The following is a 14,985-nucleotide window of genomic DNA, read 5'->3' as shown; positions in this document are numbered from 1 at the left end:
AAAAACATATTATAGTTTCAGCATAAGTTATTGACAATTTTTGTTTTTATGACGTCACAAACTAGTCGGATTTTGCATTATTTTTTAGAAAAAGGACAAAAATGGACTAAATTCTGACAATTTTTGCTATAGAATTTACAGACCGCAGACTGGTCTGCTCAGGAACAATATTTGCATATTTCATTGATATTATCATTCTACACATTATATCAAAATATTGAGCCTAGAACAAAAAAATATATTTTTAATATACTTTATTTCTCAGAATGTATTTTTTCGCTCGGTGATTACTTAAAAATATTGATCGCAATTTTTATTATTTTTCTGTAGAAATCATAGAAATTTTAATTTACGACATTTTCCTGACGCCATTTCAAACATATGACGTCACTGCTAAATACGAAAATATTCAGTGGTTTGAAGTCAGCATGTATCCCCGTTTTAAAATAAATTAAGTATTACTCCGTCAAAGTTTGATGTTGGGGGCAAATTTACTACCGAATAAAGTAGCAGACCTGCGCTCGGTGATTTTTACTAAAAATATTGACGCAATTTTTACATTTTTCTGTAGAAATCATAGAAATTTTAAATTTACGACATTTTCCTGACGCCATTTCAAACATATGACGTCACTGCTAACGAAAATATTCAGTGGTTTGAAGTCAGCATGTATCCCCGTTTTAGAATATAATTAAGTATTACTCCGTCAAAGTTTGATTTTGGGGGCAAATATTGGTTACTACCGAATAAAGTCCTTTATCTGCAAACATATATACGGCATTACATTTTCTTCCAAAAAGGGAAAACATGTAACCATATTTAACTTTTTTTATCATTATACAGAAATATGGCACTGTAACCATGGTAACACTTATTTTTACTAAAAGAATTAAATTTACTTATCTACAATCAAATAAGTATTCCAAACAAAAGTACCTTTTATCTTCACAGTTTTCTCAAATTGGGCATTTGTACACATAAAATTAGATGCACAACACACACAAAAAGAAATTTCACATGATTAGCTGATATTGTCATACTCTTCAAATTGTTCTCTTTCGTTCATTTTTTGAATTTTTATCCATCAAAATATATGCTAATTAATGGCATGCAATACTAACTTCAGTAACTTATTTTTTTTTATTTTAAGTTTTCTATCAAGTCTCTTACTGTAAACTTTCTTTCCTTCCTTTTTTTTTTGAAGGGGGGGTATTTTATAGAATAGATGTAATTTATAATCCCCCATTTTACTTTCTTATTAGCAAAGTTTGAAGATTAATGTCTGAATTTTATTTTTGGTCATTCATTGTCCATTTATGCCTGCCACTCCTATAAAACAGTTAGGGGCAAACCCTAAATTCTTGTGGTTAATCAAATTATTAACTAATTAAAATCAGGATCGTTTTTTTTTTTAAACTGAGAGTAGAATTAAACACAGAGTTGAAGAAAAACTTATATTTTATCTGTAAAAACAACTTACATTACAACTACTAGAATAATTAAATTGACTGTACATCTCTTGGTTTCTTATCAGATACCCTGAGCCAAGTGTCTTTATTCTAGGTCATTTAAAATGTGCAACAACTTTCACTCTTTAGAAGAAGCACAAAAATAAATTTCTTAAAATCAAATCCATTGAAATCTTATACACATTATTTCTTATTGACTAAGAAATGAAAAAAAATCACAAAAAAATAAAATGTGGAGTATATTAGTCATTATTTTACATCAGTTTTAGATACATCTGACTTTCAATTAGAGCCCTAAAATGATTGGTGAATCTTTATATTTTATGTTTAGCTCCATTTGAAAAAAAAAAATACGAACTAAAGGTCAATACTGGAATGTTGCACCCCTATAATGATAAAAATCCGCCATTTTGTGTCGACTCCACTGGTTGTAAACAACTCCCATGTCCTGATGAAATATTATCTGGCATTATCTAAATTTAAATACCAGATCCTTTGTAAAAATGGTCCAGGTTAAGGTCACCTAACAGAAATAAATTCAGTCGAGTAGTTAAGCACAACAGAAAAATCAATTCATACTTGTTTTGCATTGGGAGGCATGAGATGTTTTTTTTCTCATTGCACGCTGCCGACACACTTTTTGACTCAGCCGATTTTTTTTCTCTGTGTCTGGAAGCGGTAATTTGCCCAAAACATCTTTATAATCTTTTAAGCTATCAAACAAGCATATGTTTCAAAACAAGCTACACAGTACACACATATAGGCACATCTCATAACTAGTAACTTTACATTACTGTGACAGAAAGATGTCTTACTTAGGCTAATTATATATATTTCAAATTTTTCAAAGCCCAATGGTCAGTGTTACACTCAAAATGCCCCAAAAATGATTGAAGGAGCGCTAGGATTAGATCTAGAACATATTATACAGCTGGATGATAGATAAATTCCTACACCTAAAATCAAAGGCACCTTACCTCCATCAACAATATGCAACATGTAATGTCAAGAAAGCAGCCTTAAGCCTAAAGCATGTTATGTCAGGATAATATTTTTTTGTTTGCCCATCCTCTTAAGGAGTTTGCTTGAACTGAACACTTCCCACATGCAAGATGCTGCTATTTGAATTTGTATACTGATTCATAAAATAGTTCAGTCATACATAAAATCCTTAATCACTTTCAGCAATACATGTAAATGAATTCGGGGTTTAGTTTTTGTTTGATTGCAAAGAGTAAAATTCACCATTCTATCTGGATTGCATTAAGTTTGTTGTTTGCATTTTTTAACCTTGAAAAGTATTGAAAATCAATACATTCCCCTTTTGAAAAAACAGCTGTAGAATCTATCAATACGTCTAGGAACTAATACTGCAGAGCCTGATGCTTAAGGAATAGAATCCAGCTTTCATGTTTTTTAATTAGAGAAATTCCAAACAAAAAGTTAGTCTTTAATAAGAGTATGTAAGGTATTCATTCATGTATCACATGTAAAAAGTCTGTGTATATATGTATTTGCAAGAATTTCAGTAATTCTTTGCTCCATTCTTAAAATTTCCGATTTGTTTCAGAATTTTTTTACGAACACATCTTTGTGTACAAGCCCTTTGTTCTTGAAAAAGATCTTGAGTGCATATTCATTCTTTATTGAAGTTTATTTTGTACACACTTGCCTTTATCATATAATTTTTGTTCTGAGGAGTTTTCATGGTTTTCTCAAATGCTTAAATTTAAGAACATATAACCTCATGTTAACATGAAACATAACCTACACTTCTAGATCACATGTTGTTAAAAAAAAAATTAGTTGTAAAACAATGAAGCTATACCATTGCCTTTAGATGATAGTCAAAATGAACTACTGTAGATCACTTACTTTTCGCAACACTTTATTTTCACGAGATAGACATTGAATCTTTATTAGCGAGACAAAATTTTCACGAATTGTGGTCATTGCTCTATGTAATCTTAAGGAATTCTATTATACGCGAGAATTAAATTTTCGCGAGCATACCGTCTCGCGTAGTTACGCGAAAAATAAAGTTCTCGCGAATAAAAAGTGATTTACAGTAAATCTATAGACATTAAATCATAACCATTGCATCTAGATCATGGTTAGAACAAAATTACATGTACACTTGTATATAATAACCAATATCAACCATGGGACCATACTCTCTACAGAAACCTTCTTCAAAAAGTGGAATTTTTTAAAGGATGAGGTGACTTGCGGCCCCTCGTATACTGACAAAAAATTAAATGTCAAAATTTTACTCAAATTTTTGTATGTAACTAATCACTGATATGTGTACTTTTATAGAATACTATCTTTAACAAAAATAGCAACTTAATTTGAAAGATATAAATCTTTTATTGGGGTAGGGGTATCATGTTTACATTCAATTCCCATAGCATTTTAACCCCGCCCTACTCTTTGAAGCCCTTAAAATATACGAGCGCAGATAGGTACAATTTTCTTGTTTGGCTGGTCACTGTATTTTATTGAAATCTACCTATATGTGAAAGGAGAAAATTGTACCTAGCTGCGCTCACATGCTATTTTTTAAAAAATCGTAAAATCTAGTTGGCCTTTCCCATTACAAACAGATCGACGGAACTCGATTTTCTGACGCAAGAATGAATTCATATGTTAATCGAGGCACAGGCGATACTTATACTAACTGACCAATCAGCTAAATGAAATTCGTTACGAGTGAATACCACAAAAATACTATGGAAACTTGCTTGGAATTTTACTGCTTTCCGATAATTTTTTATGCATTTGAGTCACAGATTAGACACGGATCTACTTATGTACCATTTCCGAGACCACTGTAAAATTTATATACAGTTACAAACAATTGATAGAATATACATGATATACATTTAAGTTTTGTAGCGTGTTTGGTGAGCAATTCGCTACACGTATTCCCGAGTATCATACAAGTTTCCTATGAATTTCTTGTCCTAAAAAAAAACGTAAATGCTGAAAATCCATGCCTATTTTTAAGTATAAACAGCATTGGCTGACCATTATAAAAGTTTGAAATGTTGAAAAGGACATCAGGTAAATTTACCTAAACCACGTGTCTGCGATAAAATGTACACGTAGTAAACCAGCATGTTTTGTTGTTCTGTCATCGGATTGGACAATGACTAAGTGCGAAATAATAACAATAGCCATATAAGGTATTATCCGTCTATTGAACTAAGACCCGCCCATTCTCTTGCCATAAAAGAAAATATTCTCACAAACCATTCCAAATTTAGCTGTGATAGGGTAAAAAAAATCAAAGATAATGCAGTATTCCTTATAATTAAAATGTGTCTGAACTATTGAAACTATTCAAAAGTCGTCGTATTTATTCACTCATGTTTGAAAACTAACAACATCGTTGTAAAAATATAGTGGAATTTTTGTCACATCATCCTTTCTTCTAAAACTATGTTAACCTCATGGTGCAAGAAGTCAAAATTGAGTCAAATGAATTCATTAGTTCCATCAAAATAAATTTTTGTTCAAGTCCCTTTGAGAATATTTCTTGCATATTGAGACACCACCATGTGCCTGTGGAGGGCTGAAAATTATAATGACCAGTACTCAGCATTTACTGGCTTATAAGCAGCAAGGATCTTTTTTGTGCCAGCATCTACTGCAAGACAAGGTCTCTGGTTTTTATGTTCTCATCCCAAAGAATGCTCTCCATGTCCCACAGAGGGATTTGATCAAATGACAGAAGGATCAACTCCTTATTCAAATACTGTTCCATTGCACCAAGTGTGCAACCCACAAAATAAGTCAGTGCAAGTAAATTTGATCAGGAAATTAAAAATAATTTCTTCTAAATTGCATAACCCTCATCTAAGAAATCATGAATTACTAATCTTGAAAATAGTTGAAAGGTGTAAACAAAAAATTGCATGTTACACTTGAGCCCCTAGTGTGCCCTCAACCTAATTCTCAAAGGGTAAATCTAAATTTACACTAAATGGGGTGTAATGCATAAATATATGTATAACTAAACTAAATATTATTATCTGCTTAAAACTTTGATTCTTTTGGTTCTGTGACCCAAAATTTTAACTTCTCTTAACCAGTGGTTCTTTACATTCTTCAAAATAACCCAACTAAACAAGAATTTTATTTATTATTTATTAATTGTCTCCCCCTTCAAAGAGCAGCAATTGTTATAGTTACAGACCATCGGTTTTTATCATAAAATTTAAATGGGTGAAAATTTTCAGGATTCAGGGCCAATTTTCAAAAATGTTGGTACTGATGTTGTCACAAGAAAAACACAGGTGTTATTTGAAAACCCTACAAGGTTAAAGTTTTTTTAAAGGTACTGTAGGTCAAACTTCAAGGTCAAGATCAAAAGGTAAGTTAAGGACACTGGTACTCAAAGAATGGTATGCAGATGGTCACAGAGATTGTTAAATATAAAAGCCCAAGCACCCACTTTTTGAAGTTGTGAACAAGTTTAAAGTTTGGTAAAATTTATCAAAGGTGTGGGTCAAACTCCAAGGTCAAAATGTCAATATGTTGGTAACTAAAGAAAGGTAATACATCTGTGAAATATAAAGGCATTAGCACCCACCATTCAAAAATTCTAGACAAAGTGGAAGTGTTTTTCAAAGGGAAAGATATGCATTTATAATACATGTATTTAAACAACCAAAACTCAATTTTTCCCTGACTAATCAGTAATCTGTAACATGACTAATCACATACATATTCATGTAAAGATTGGCTGAAGAGGAATTCCAAAGAGACTTTAAACATTTAAACAAATAAAACCAACCATTTCACACTTTTAATTTAATGAATCATGTTATTTTATTGTTAACTATTCTGTTTCAATCACATAGAGAGGATAATGAACTCAAGACATAACTGCAGGCAAAAAACTGTTCCTGTTTGTAAGTGTTGCCGACTAATATTGGGGTATATTTACTGATACTGGGAATATAATTTTTTTACATTACAATTCATATAAATAAATTTATATAATGTTATGCATTGACAATTCCAAAACCAATACCCTTTTAGACAAGTCTTAAGAACTCTGTAACCTGATAGTTTGAGTTGGGATGTTGTCAGATGGAATACAATTTTCCAAATCTCAGGGAAGTCTCTTTTTCAAAATTTCAATGTATCCTTTGGGCGGTTCACACTTACTTCGAATCATCAGATTTATATAGAATCTTTTTCTTCATATCTTATTTTTTGGAAAAAAATATATGTGCATAGATTTTATTGAAAAGTTAATGCCCCCACCCCCCACAGCCCGCCAGCTCCTCTTTTTACATGTATCGTGGACACAGGACACCTGGTTTCAGCTTAGGTCTCTATTATAAAATATTTCTTGTCTTCGGTCAATGACCAAACAACAGTGTTCACCCAAGCAAAACACAGATCAACTTCTATGTGAAGAATATGCATGAAAACAGCCTTACACCTTGCTCTGCAATGTCATTTGAGAGAAATCCAGGGAGAAAATCATCTGATGTCTTACTATTTCATTGGTTTTTTCTGTCTGAGAGTAAATACGAGGGCCGTTCAAAAATTACGCGGACTTGTTGCACAGAAAAAATATTTGACGACATAATCGGGCAAAATATCACACATAAAATAAAAGAATCTTTACTTATATGGTCTTCAAAATTTCATATCAAAATGTTGTAAATTGGTATCAATTTTGAGTGATTTATCAGGACATATCATTAAGTCACGGAGCAGCAAAATCTTCGACGTCACAGGCATTATAAAAAAATATGTGGTTGAGCTTTCATTTGCTCAACATTTTCCAAGAGTACCTGTACATGTTGACTTATCTACTCAACATCCAAACACCATTTCTTGTCAAGCTTAAAATCTATTAAACAAGATTCTTGTTTTGTTTTAAACCCAAAAGCTGCAGGTATTTATGAGATATAGTGTGATATTGATGACTCTCAGTTACGTTCTTTACAGTCCTGATAAAGTTTTCGTCGATAATCTTCTTTCCATCCTCCCGTATAGCCTTTTAACAGAGGTTTAATGGTCTAAAATTTCAATTTGCTATTTGTGGACGAATGTCACGAATATCCTATTTACTACATGAATCATTATGCATATTCTGGATCTATGTTGGCGATATCTCGAGCATTACACATAATTTAACAAAAGTGTGGTGCGCCGTCAATTCAGGAGACGTCATTTTCACAGTCATTTTCACGGGAATCGCATCGGAGAAAAATAACTATATTTCTGTTAGTACTTCAAATAGCACGTCAGAAATCTAAATACATAATAATAGATCAATTTAAAGATACGTTTGAGAAAATTGTCGAAAAATATCGCGAATTATAGAAAAATAATGAGTTAATTTTGGATTCCGCATGCTTTTGCTTCAACTTTTTTGTCGTGCTCCGTACCTCTCCATCAGCGATATCGACATACCGATAATTTTTGTAGAATGTTTTTAAAATACAGAAATTTTGCCCAAAATTTATTGGAATCTTTAAGATGCATATTTCTGTGAAATTTCATAACTATATGACGTCTGTAAGAGTAAATAATAGCACAGTCCGTGTAATTTTTGAACGGCCCTCGTATTTTTAGATCCATGATTTATCATGTAAAGATTATGCTGTAGTCTAGAATCTGTTGATGAGAACATAGCACTAAATTAAAATAGTCTAATGATATCAAATAGAACCATTTGTAAACTACAGAATGATTTCGATTAAAGCATGTTTTATTGGGATATGTAAATACCTATATATCCATAATTTTACCATTCCCTTAAAAATTATGATATACCAGGGTTATTATGAAACTTCTAGTACATAGTCATGTGTTCTCCTAAAATGACCCTAAAATACATGTATTCATGACAATCGTACACTTCAAACTATACATTAACATTGTATAATACTGCAATATGTATGTACTTTTTAAATCAGTTTATTTTATTTTTCTGGTGTACATGTACATAGACAGACTAAAATTGACCAATAATACAATGACCTCCGACCCTCTGTCTGCAGCTGGACTCGTCAGTTTCACAATGAGGCTCTACAGAGCACTGCAGTGTATTTCTAGTGTATCTGACAACAGGGTTGGGGAGCCACACACACAAACAAAGGAAATGATTCATAGACCAACAAAATGTCATTCCCTTTCACTGGTTCATGCATGATTCAATTCACAATTGTCAATTTGTTAGGTGAAATCTTATTACACAATAATGTCCTGATAGACAAAGTGCTAACACTATCTTATTAAATCAGACAAAACCAATAGTCCAATGACCATTCTTGCACTTTTAATTAGAGTATACTCTAAATGTATTATGTTTGGCTGTGTATTCTCTTTAGCGCTTTAGGCAGAAAGAAAGTTTCGCTAATTTAAGTACAACACTAATTGTCTTGCATTTATACTTATTATTGTGTATTCTCTCTAGTGCTTTTGGGGGAAAGAAACTTTCACTAATTTAAGAACAACGCTAATTGTCTTGCACATTTATACATATTAAATAAGAAAACTTAGAAATGTGCTAGTCTAAATAAATTCTACACTTTCTTGTTCAAAAACTAATTTCTGCCAATTATTGAACACATTAGATTTAATACATTTACCAGTACCGTATACATTTATAAATTGTAAAATATATCACAAATTCATTTATATTTGATATGAAAATGAGATATTGGCGAACTCTTCTTAGAATTAAAAATGGATGATGAGCATGAAATTGCGTACTAAAGAATACAACATTTTCAAATGATGTTTTAATTAACAATGATACAAAGAAATGTCGAAATTTACTGAAATAACATACAGGAGCATGTCAGATTTTAAAAATGTGCATTGTACTTCAATTAAGAAAATCAATGCTTTTTGATCGAAGACTAACTACAATTATGTCTCTACTACATGAATTCAGGGTTGTCCCCGAGATCAGGGGGATGGGGAATTTCCCAGTCTATGATGACTTAAGTCCCCGGTTTATTCTAGAATTCCCCTCAACTCTCTGTTAAGGGGAGGAACCCCAAACCCCTTCTACTTTTAAAAAAATTCCCTGCTATTTCAACTGTTAGGGACATCCCTATCATCATGATCTAAAAATACCTTTATAGCAAACATTCAAATTTCAAATGAACCTGTCCAATGGATAACATTAAAATGAATGCAGAGGTGGTCAAATTTAAAACAAATATAACAAGCAACTGCTTATGCAGATGTAGATACAATACCAAAAAATCATAACTGTCAGTCAAGATCTATTTCACCAACCTACAGTCAAAACACCTGTCAATTTTAAAAGAATATGTCCTCAATCCACTCATTTGTCAGAATGCTGGCGGAATGGAAGCACTCCAATCAAACGCCACAGTTCATTTTAGTCCCATGAATACTACATTGGTTGTGCAAGTGGGAGTGAAATAATCATAATTGTGGTTTCTAGGCCCTACTACAATATGATAAAATTTGATTTTCTAATACATTCCACCTCTGCATTCAATGCACATTAACATGAAGGACTAGGAACTCACCTTTGCCATTTGGATTGGGGTACTTGGTGGTTTTCTTGTCCATAGCATATCTCGCCCCCACCATGCACAGACACAGGATGACCAACAAGAAACATGCTGTTTGCTGAAGTAGTTTTACCATATTAAATTCTAGCTCATATCAAAATAGTGTCATGTGTGCTGAGAAGAGAGATAGAGGAAATATAAATATATGCAGGCTTGCAAGATATCTGCTGTCTATTAATTAAAGAACTCTGTGTATATTATATAAATTGTTAATATAACAGTTATTTCAAGTATGCGAAGAAACACGTGTGGGCTAAACAACAAAGGGTCTGGGAAAGTTATCAAAACGAGACCCTTGTCGCGGTGCGTAGCAAACTATAAAAATCCCCAGGCTGGTCATAAACAAACATCGACTATAGAAGCTTTACGTTAATTTGTTTGAAAGAAGGAAGGGTTATTTCCGTTCTTAAAAAATATACAAAATCACATTTTTTAATCACAACAAATCACATGTACTAAAATTGATCACAAGAATTTATCGTAAATCCGCCGTTGTTTGTTCACATTTAGAAGAACTTAGCCTTGAACTCTCGCCGTATTGTTTAGGCTGTCGAATGAGTAGCAAATCCAATGAAAAAGCCATATCGATTACGTTGTTTCTTTAATTCACCCATGACAATCACATCTGTATAAGTTTAAGTTCCATATTATCATTTTCTGGTGCACCAAAAGTCCACAATAACCTTAAAATCAATTAAAAACCATAGGTAATACACAGTCTATTACATGCTATAACATTTCTCTAGAAGTAAACAAGCCCGTAAAATGATTGGTCGATTATTGTTCTAAAGCTACCACGTACAGTTAATCCACGGTTTCGTATCATGCTGTCAAGGTCATTTAGTGAGGAAGTCATTTCCCCTGTTTAATAAATCGATCATAAATCAAAATTAAATCAAACTCATGAAATTATGTTCGAAAAGGAATTGTCGGACATTCCCGACAGTCATAATCTGCAGCATTCATAAAATTTCTTAGAGGTTTCACAAAATGTTGTGCAATCATGTACGTAGACCGTGTTTGACTGTCCATTTCCCCTCCCTTATTCTTTTAGGCAGTCGCAATGTTATCATTTTTAATTATTTAGGGCCTAGATTTATAAATATAAACATTTATCTAATAATATAATATTTCATTGCATAACTATGAATTAAAAATATAATCGCTTTGCATGCTAAATGGATTGATCAACTTTTTTCATTTAAATTGAAAATAAAACCATATCGTTTGATCAAAGACAATTTTTTAGTCATATTAACTTTTCATCAATTTTATTTTTTATGATAAACTACAGCCTATTACTTTTTTCTCCTAATAGTCAGTGGGTTCCAAGACTACTAAACTTCAAAAGAAATTTTCATTTAGTGCACCGTCATTTATTTTTAAAATATTTCAAATATTTTAACATATCTAAAATATTTGCATTTTTTGAAACATTGAGAGAGATGGTTTTGCCGAAAATATATTTTATCTTCAGTTTCAGTCGGTAGTTTATTCAATTTTCCCCTTATGCTTCTACAAAAATAAATATAAAAAAAATACTGAAGTAAAATTAATTCTTCAAAAAATCGACCAAAGCTTATATTCACTTTGTATATACTTTGTTGTTGTTCTTTTTGTTGTTTTTAACGTACATTTAAGAATTTTGAACTCAAATTGAGATTCCAACAGCTGCAAATTTTGACATATTTAGACATATCTAAACATTAAAATGTTTTTTTTCTTTTAATTAAAACATATACATGTAGTCAATAACTTAATGCACGAGAAAAATGCATTCATGAATGGTTGAATACTTTGTATCATTTCATTCATGAATGGTTGAATACTTTGTATCATTTAAGTAGAATTAAATTTCTTTTAGAAAGATTTATTTTTCTAGAAAATCTTCATGTTCCCACGTCCAATAAAATTTATCATTCATTTGATAATACAAGCATCATGGAGAATAACAAATAATATGGTGTGAAGAAACATTTTGAACGATAGAAGGGTTAAAAAGCTAGCTAGGAGATTTAATTTATTTAAACAATATTTTATTATGAATAAACATAATTGGATTGGACAGCAGGCACTGCCTATATAAGTCCTTTCCACCATACAAGGTCAAAATCATACATGTACAAGTAAACATTATTAATATAACATTGAAAAATATAAATATATACATGCATATATTCAGTAGAAATGTATATGACAAGGCAAATTAAGAAGAACAAAAAAAGGAGAAATATATGAGCTGATAATATAATTTAAATTTATATTTTAACATATATGACTGACAATTATATTAATAATTGTATAAATTTAAAAAAAAAATGAATAAGAATAGCTAGGAGATGGGTGAACAATGTGTGTAGAATACCTACAGCATCAAATACTAGTATATCAAATTCATATTTAATTTTTGAATTTATCCAACAAAAATTATTCTTTACACAAACTTTGATGATTATCTTTCGATTATCTTTCGAAAAATCGATCAAAGACCCACTCAAATTCAGAAAAAAATGTTATAATGTAAGAAAATTATCCCCTTTGCCCACTTTGGCATGCATGTGTGTGCTATTTTATAGGCAAATAATTTCATTATTTGTGAAATTTTTACACATTGTGGATAATTTACAGAACGTATACTTTATTTTCTGATGGAATATCAAAGACAATTTTATTATCATTGAGATTTAATATTTCGACTTCATATTTTTCGCACTATATAGGCATTTCGCTCGCCTTGTTCGCGCATCTTCTTTGTTCAAAGTTTGCAATAGAATCCATACAAGGTCATGGAATCTATCCATATAATCACCAAAGGGCAACTCATTTATCTGAAAATAATTCGAAAGGTAACTTACTTCTTTACTTAGGCCTGTCGTTCCGACAGTCCTCCGACGATTATGGATTCTTGGCTGCTTTTGCTGCGTCATGCCAGGCCATGTCTTGCACCTTTAACCTGCCCTCAGGTGTTTTTTGGACGCCCTCTCTTTCTTCAGTCCTGCTGGTTCCAGATCAGGGTCTGGTGTGTGATGTTGTATGGTGACCCCCTTAGAGTGAGTCCAATCCAGCCCCACTCCCTCTGTCTGATTTACATGTCTCATGATTCCTGTCCTGCTCTCTTTCATGGTTCTTCACTTGTGATCCTTTCAGGTCATCGGATAATGAAGATGCGCCTGAGACGGCTGTTATAGGATGCTTGGATCTTCTGGAGAATTGTTTTGATGGGTTGTTTTGGCCAATCTCCATGTCTCTGCTCCATACAGCAAGACGGACTTTGCATTTGATTTAAGTATTCGCTGTTTGGTAGCAATGCGGATGTTCTTTTGAGGCCTCGATGTTCTTTAGCATAGTAAACGTTATCCATCAGACAAAATCTGTTTAATTTATTTTTTAATGAGGGATATTCATAAAATTAAAAAAAATATATATTCAACAGAAAAAAATAAATGAATGGAATAGAAAATCTTGCTTGTACAATATATGTTTATGTCAACATCTTTCTATAGTTAACACATCATGTGATTATTTTTATCCGATAGACATTTAACACACCAAAGTCACTAATATTTAATAGAAATGGTTAAACAATTGATAAACTAGATTTTGTTATTGTTAACTACAGTTTACACACTATAAATTATATTTTGCGATTCGTTAACAACAATTTTCATCAGTTAAACTAAATTTATTAGTTTATACAATTTTCATCAGTTAAAATCAAGGTAAAATTATTATATTACAGTGTATTATATCATATTAGTCATTAAGATTAAGATATATGGAGATAACGAACAGTAGTCGAGTTATAAGTCCTCTTAAACAACATAAATTGGTAGCAGAGTAAACATGGGTCGCTAAAAACATCAGAGGTGGGAACAGGTGCCATGGAGGAGTGAGCATCTCCTGCCGACCGGTCACCCCAACCGTGTGCTCCTTGTCATGATCGGGAAATAACGGGCAAAATCAATGGAAAATTCAGTATGTAAATAATGACCTAACATTAAGTCTGAAAAATGTAATAATAAATTGTATTTGTTGACAACGTTACTGTATCGATCAAATCTAGATCTTGCAAAATGATGATTTTAAAGATACTGTTGATATTCTTGTTTCATCAACTTGTTTGTAAGAAACTTACCTCGTATTAGAAACTGTTCCTGAGTAGAGCATGCTCTTGCACATCGAATCATCTGGGAGATATTAACACCGTATGATGGTGATAAGGATACATGTATATTGCTACATTCGCAAGGGAAGTTGACGATTGAAAGGTTTAGTTCACAATGTTTATGATTTTGTTGTGTTATATGTAATTATTTTTTTTATGTCCTTTCTTAAAAAGTTATAAAAGTTATCGGACGCTAATCAATAAACCAACGACGGAATGGAATACCAAAGTTAAATCTGATGTTTTACGTATTTTTAGCCATAAAAACTTTTGTAGATCGCTTGCAGCTCAAAATGTACTTAGCATTGCATAATTCGAAAACAGAGCGAAAATGTGAGCAGAAAATTAAGTATACTCACAATGCGTCTTATAATTTCAAGATACGGAATACGATAAACAGAAAGACGAACGGAGGGAAGGGTAAATGAATTGGTGTGCCGTCGCTCTTCATTTACAGAAAATATAGTCATATTTCACCTCAGTATAGTTTGATATTACCTTTCCCTCGTTTTTACACATGAAAGAGAAATTTAAGTTGTATATGAATGCTACCACTCACACATGTGTGACCAGACGCCCCCAGAAATCACACCCAAAAATGGCGAATTTTGATTATTATTATCATGTCTGTTTTCTCTATATATTGTAATCAACTTCCGAGAAGAAAAAAAATTGATTTGGTTTTAAAACTCAAGGAACAACTTTCTAACCCTGTGGTTGATCCACATTCCGCGGATTAGGGGTAACCTTGACAGAGAACTTGGA

The 14,985-nt window shown here is 32.0% G+C and overlaps 1 protein-coding gene across 4 annotated transcripts in view; it reads right to left on the bottom strand.

Moving 5' to 3' along the window:
* Positions 1 to 10,823, bottom strand: part of LOC134268427 (insulin-like peptide receptor) — a 65,938-nt gene extending 55,115 nt beyond the window's left edge. For all 4 annotated transcript variants that reach the window (XM_062750685.1, XM_062750687.1, XM_062750686.1 and 1 more), the window contains exon 1: positions 10,011 to 10,823. In XM_062750685.1, coding sequence (XP_062606669.1) covers positions 10,011 to 10,131 — 121 coding nt within the window. In that variant the 5' untranslated portion in view covers positions 10,132 to 10,823. The remainder of the gene's footprint in view (positions 1 to 10,010) is intronic.
* Between the last annotated feature and the right edge of the window lie 4,162 nt (positions 10,824 to 14,985).

This window comes from Saccostrea cucullata, unplaced genomic scaffold (assembly GCF_032062105.1).
Source record: "Saccostrea cucullata isolate Sc308-1 unplaced genomic scaffold, CSIRO_AGI_Scuc_v1 ctg500, whole genome shotgun sequence".
In the NCBI taxonomy this organism is placed as follows: domain Eukaryota; kingdom Metazoa; phylum Mollusca; class Bivalvia; order Ostreida; family Ostreidae; genus Saccostrea; species Saccostrea cuccullata.
The sequence above is the reverse complement of the archived record's forward strand: the minus strand, read 5'-3'. Positions and strand labels throughout refer to the sequence as shown.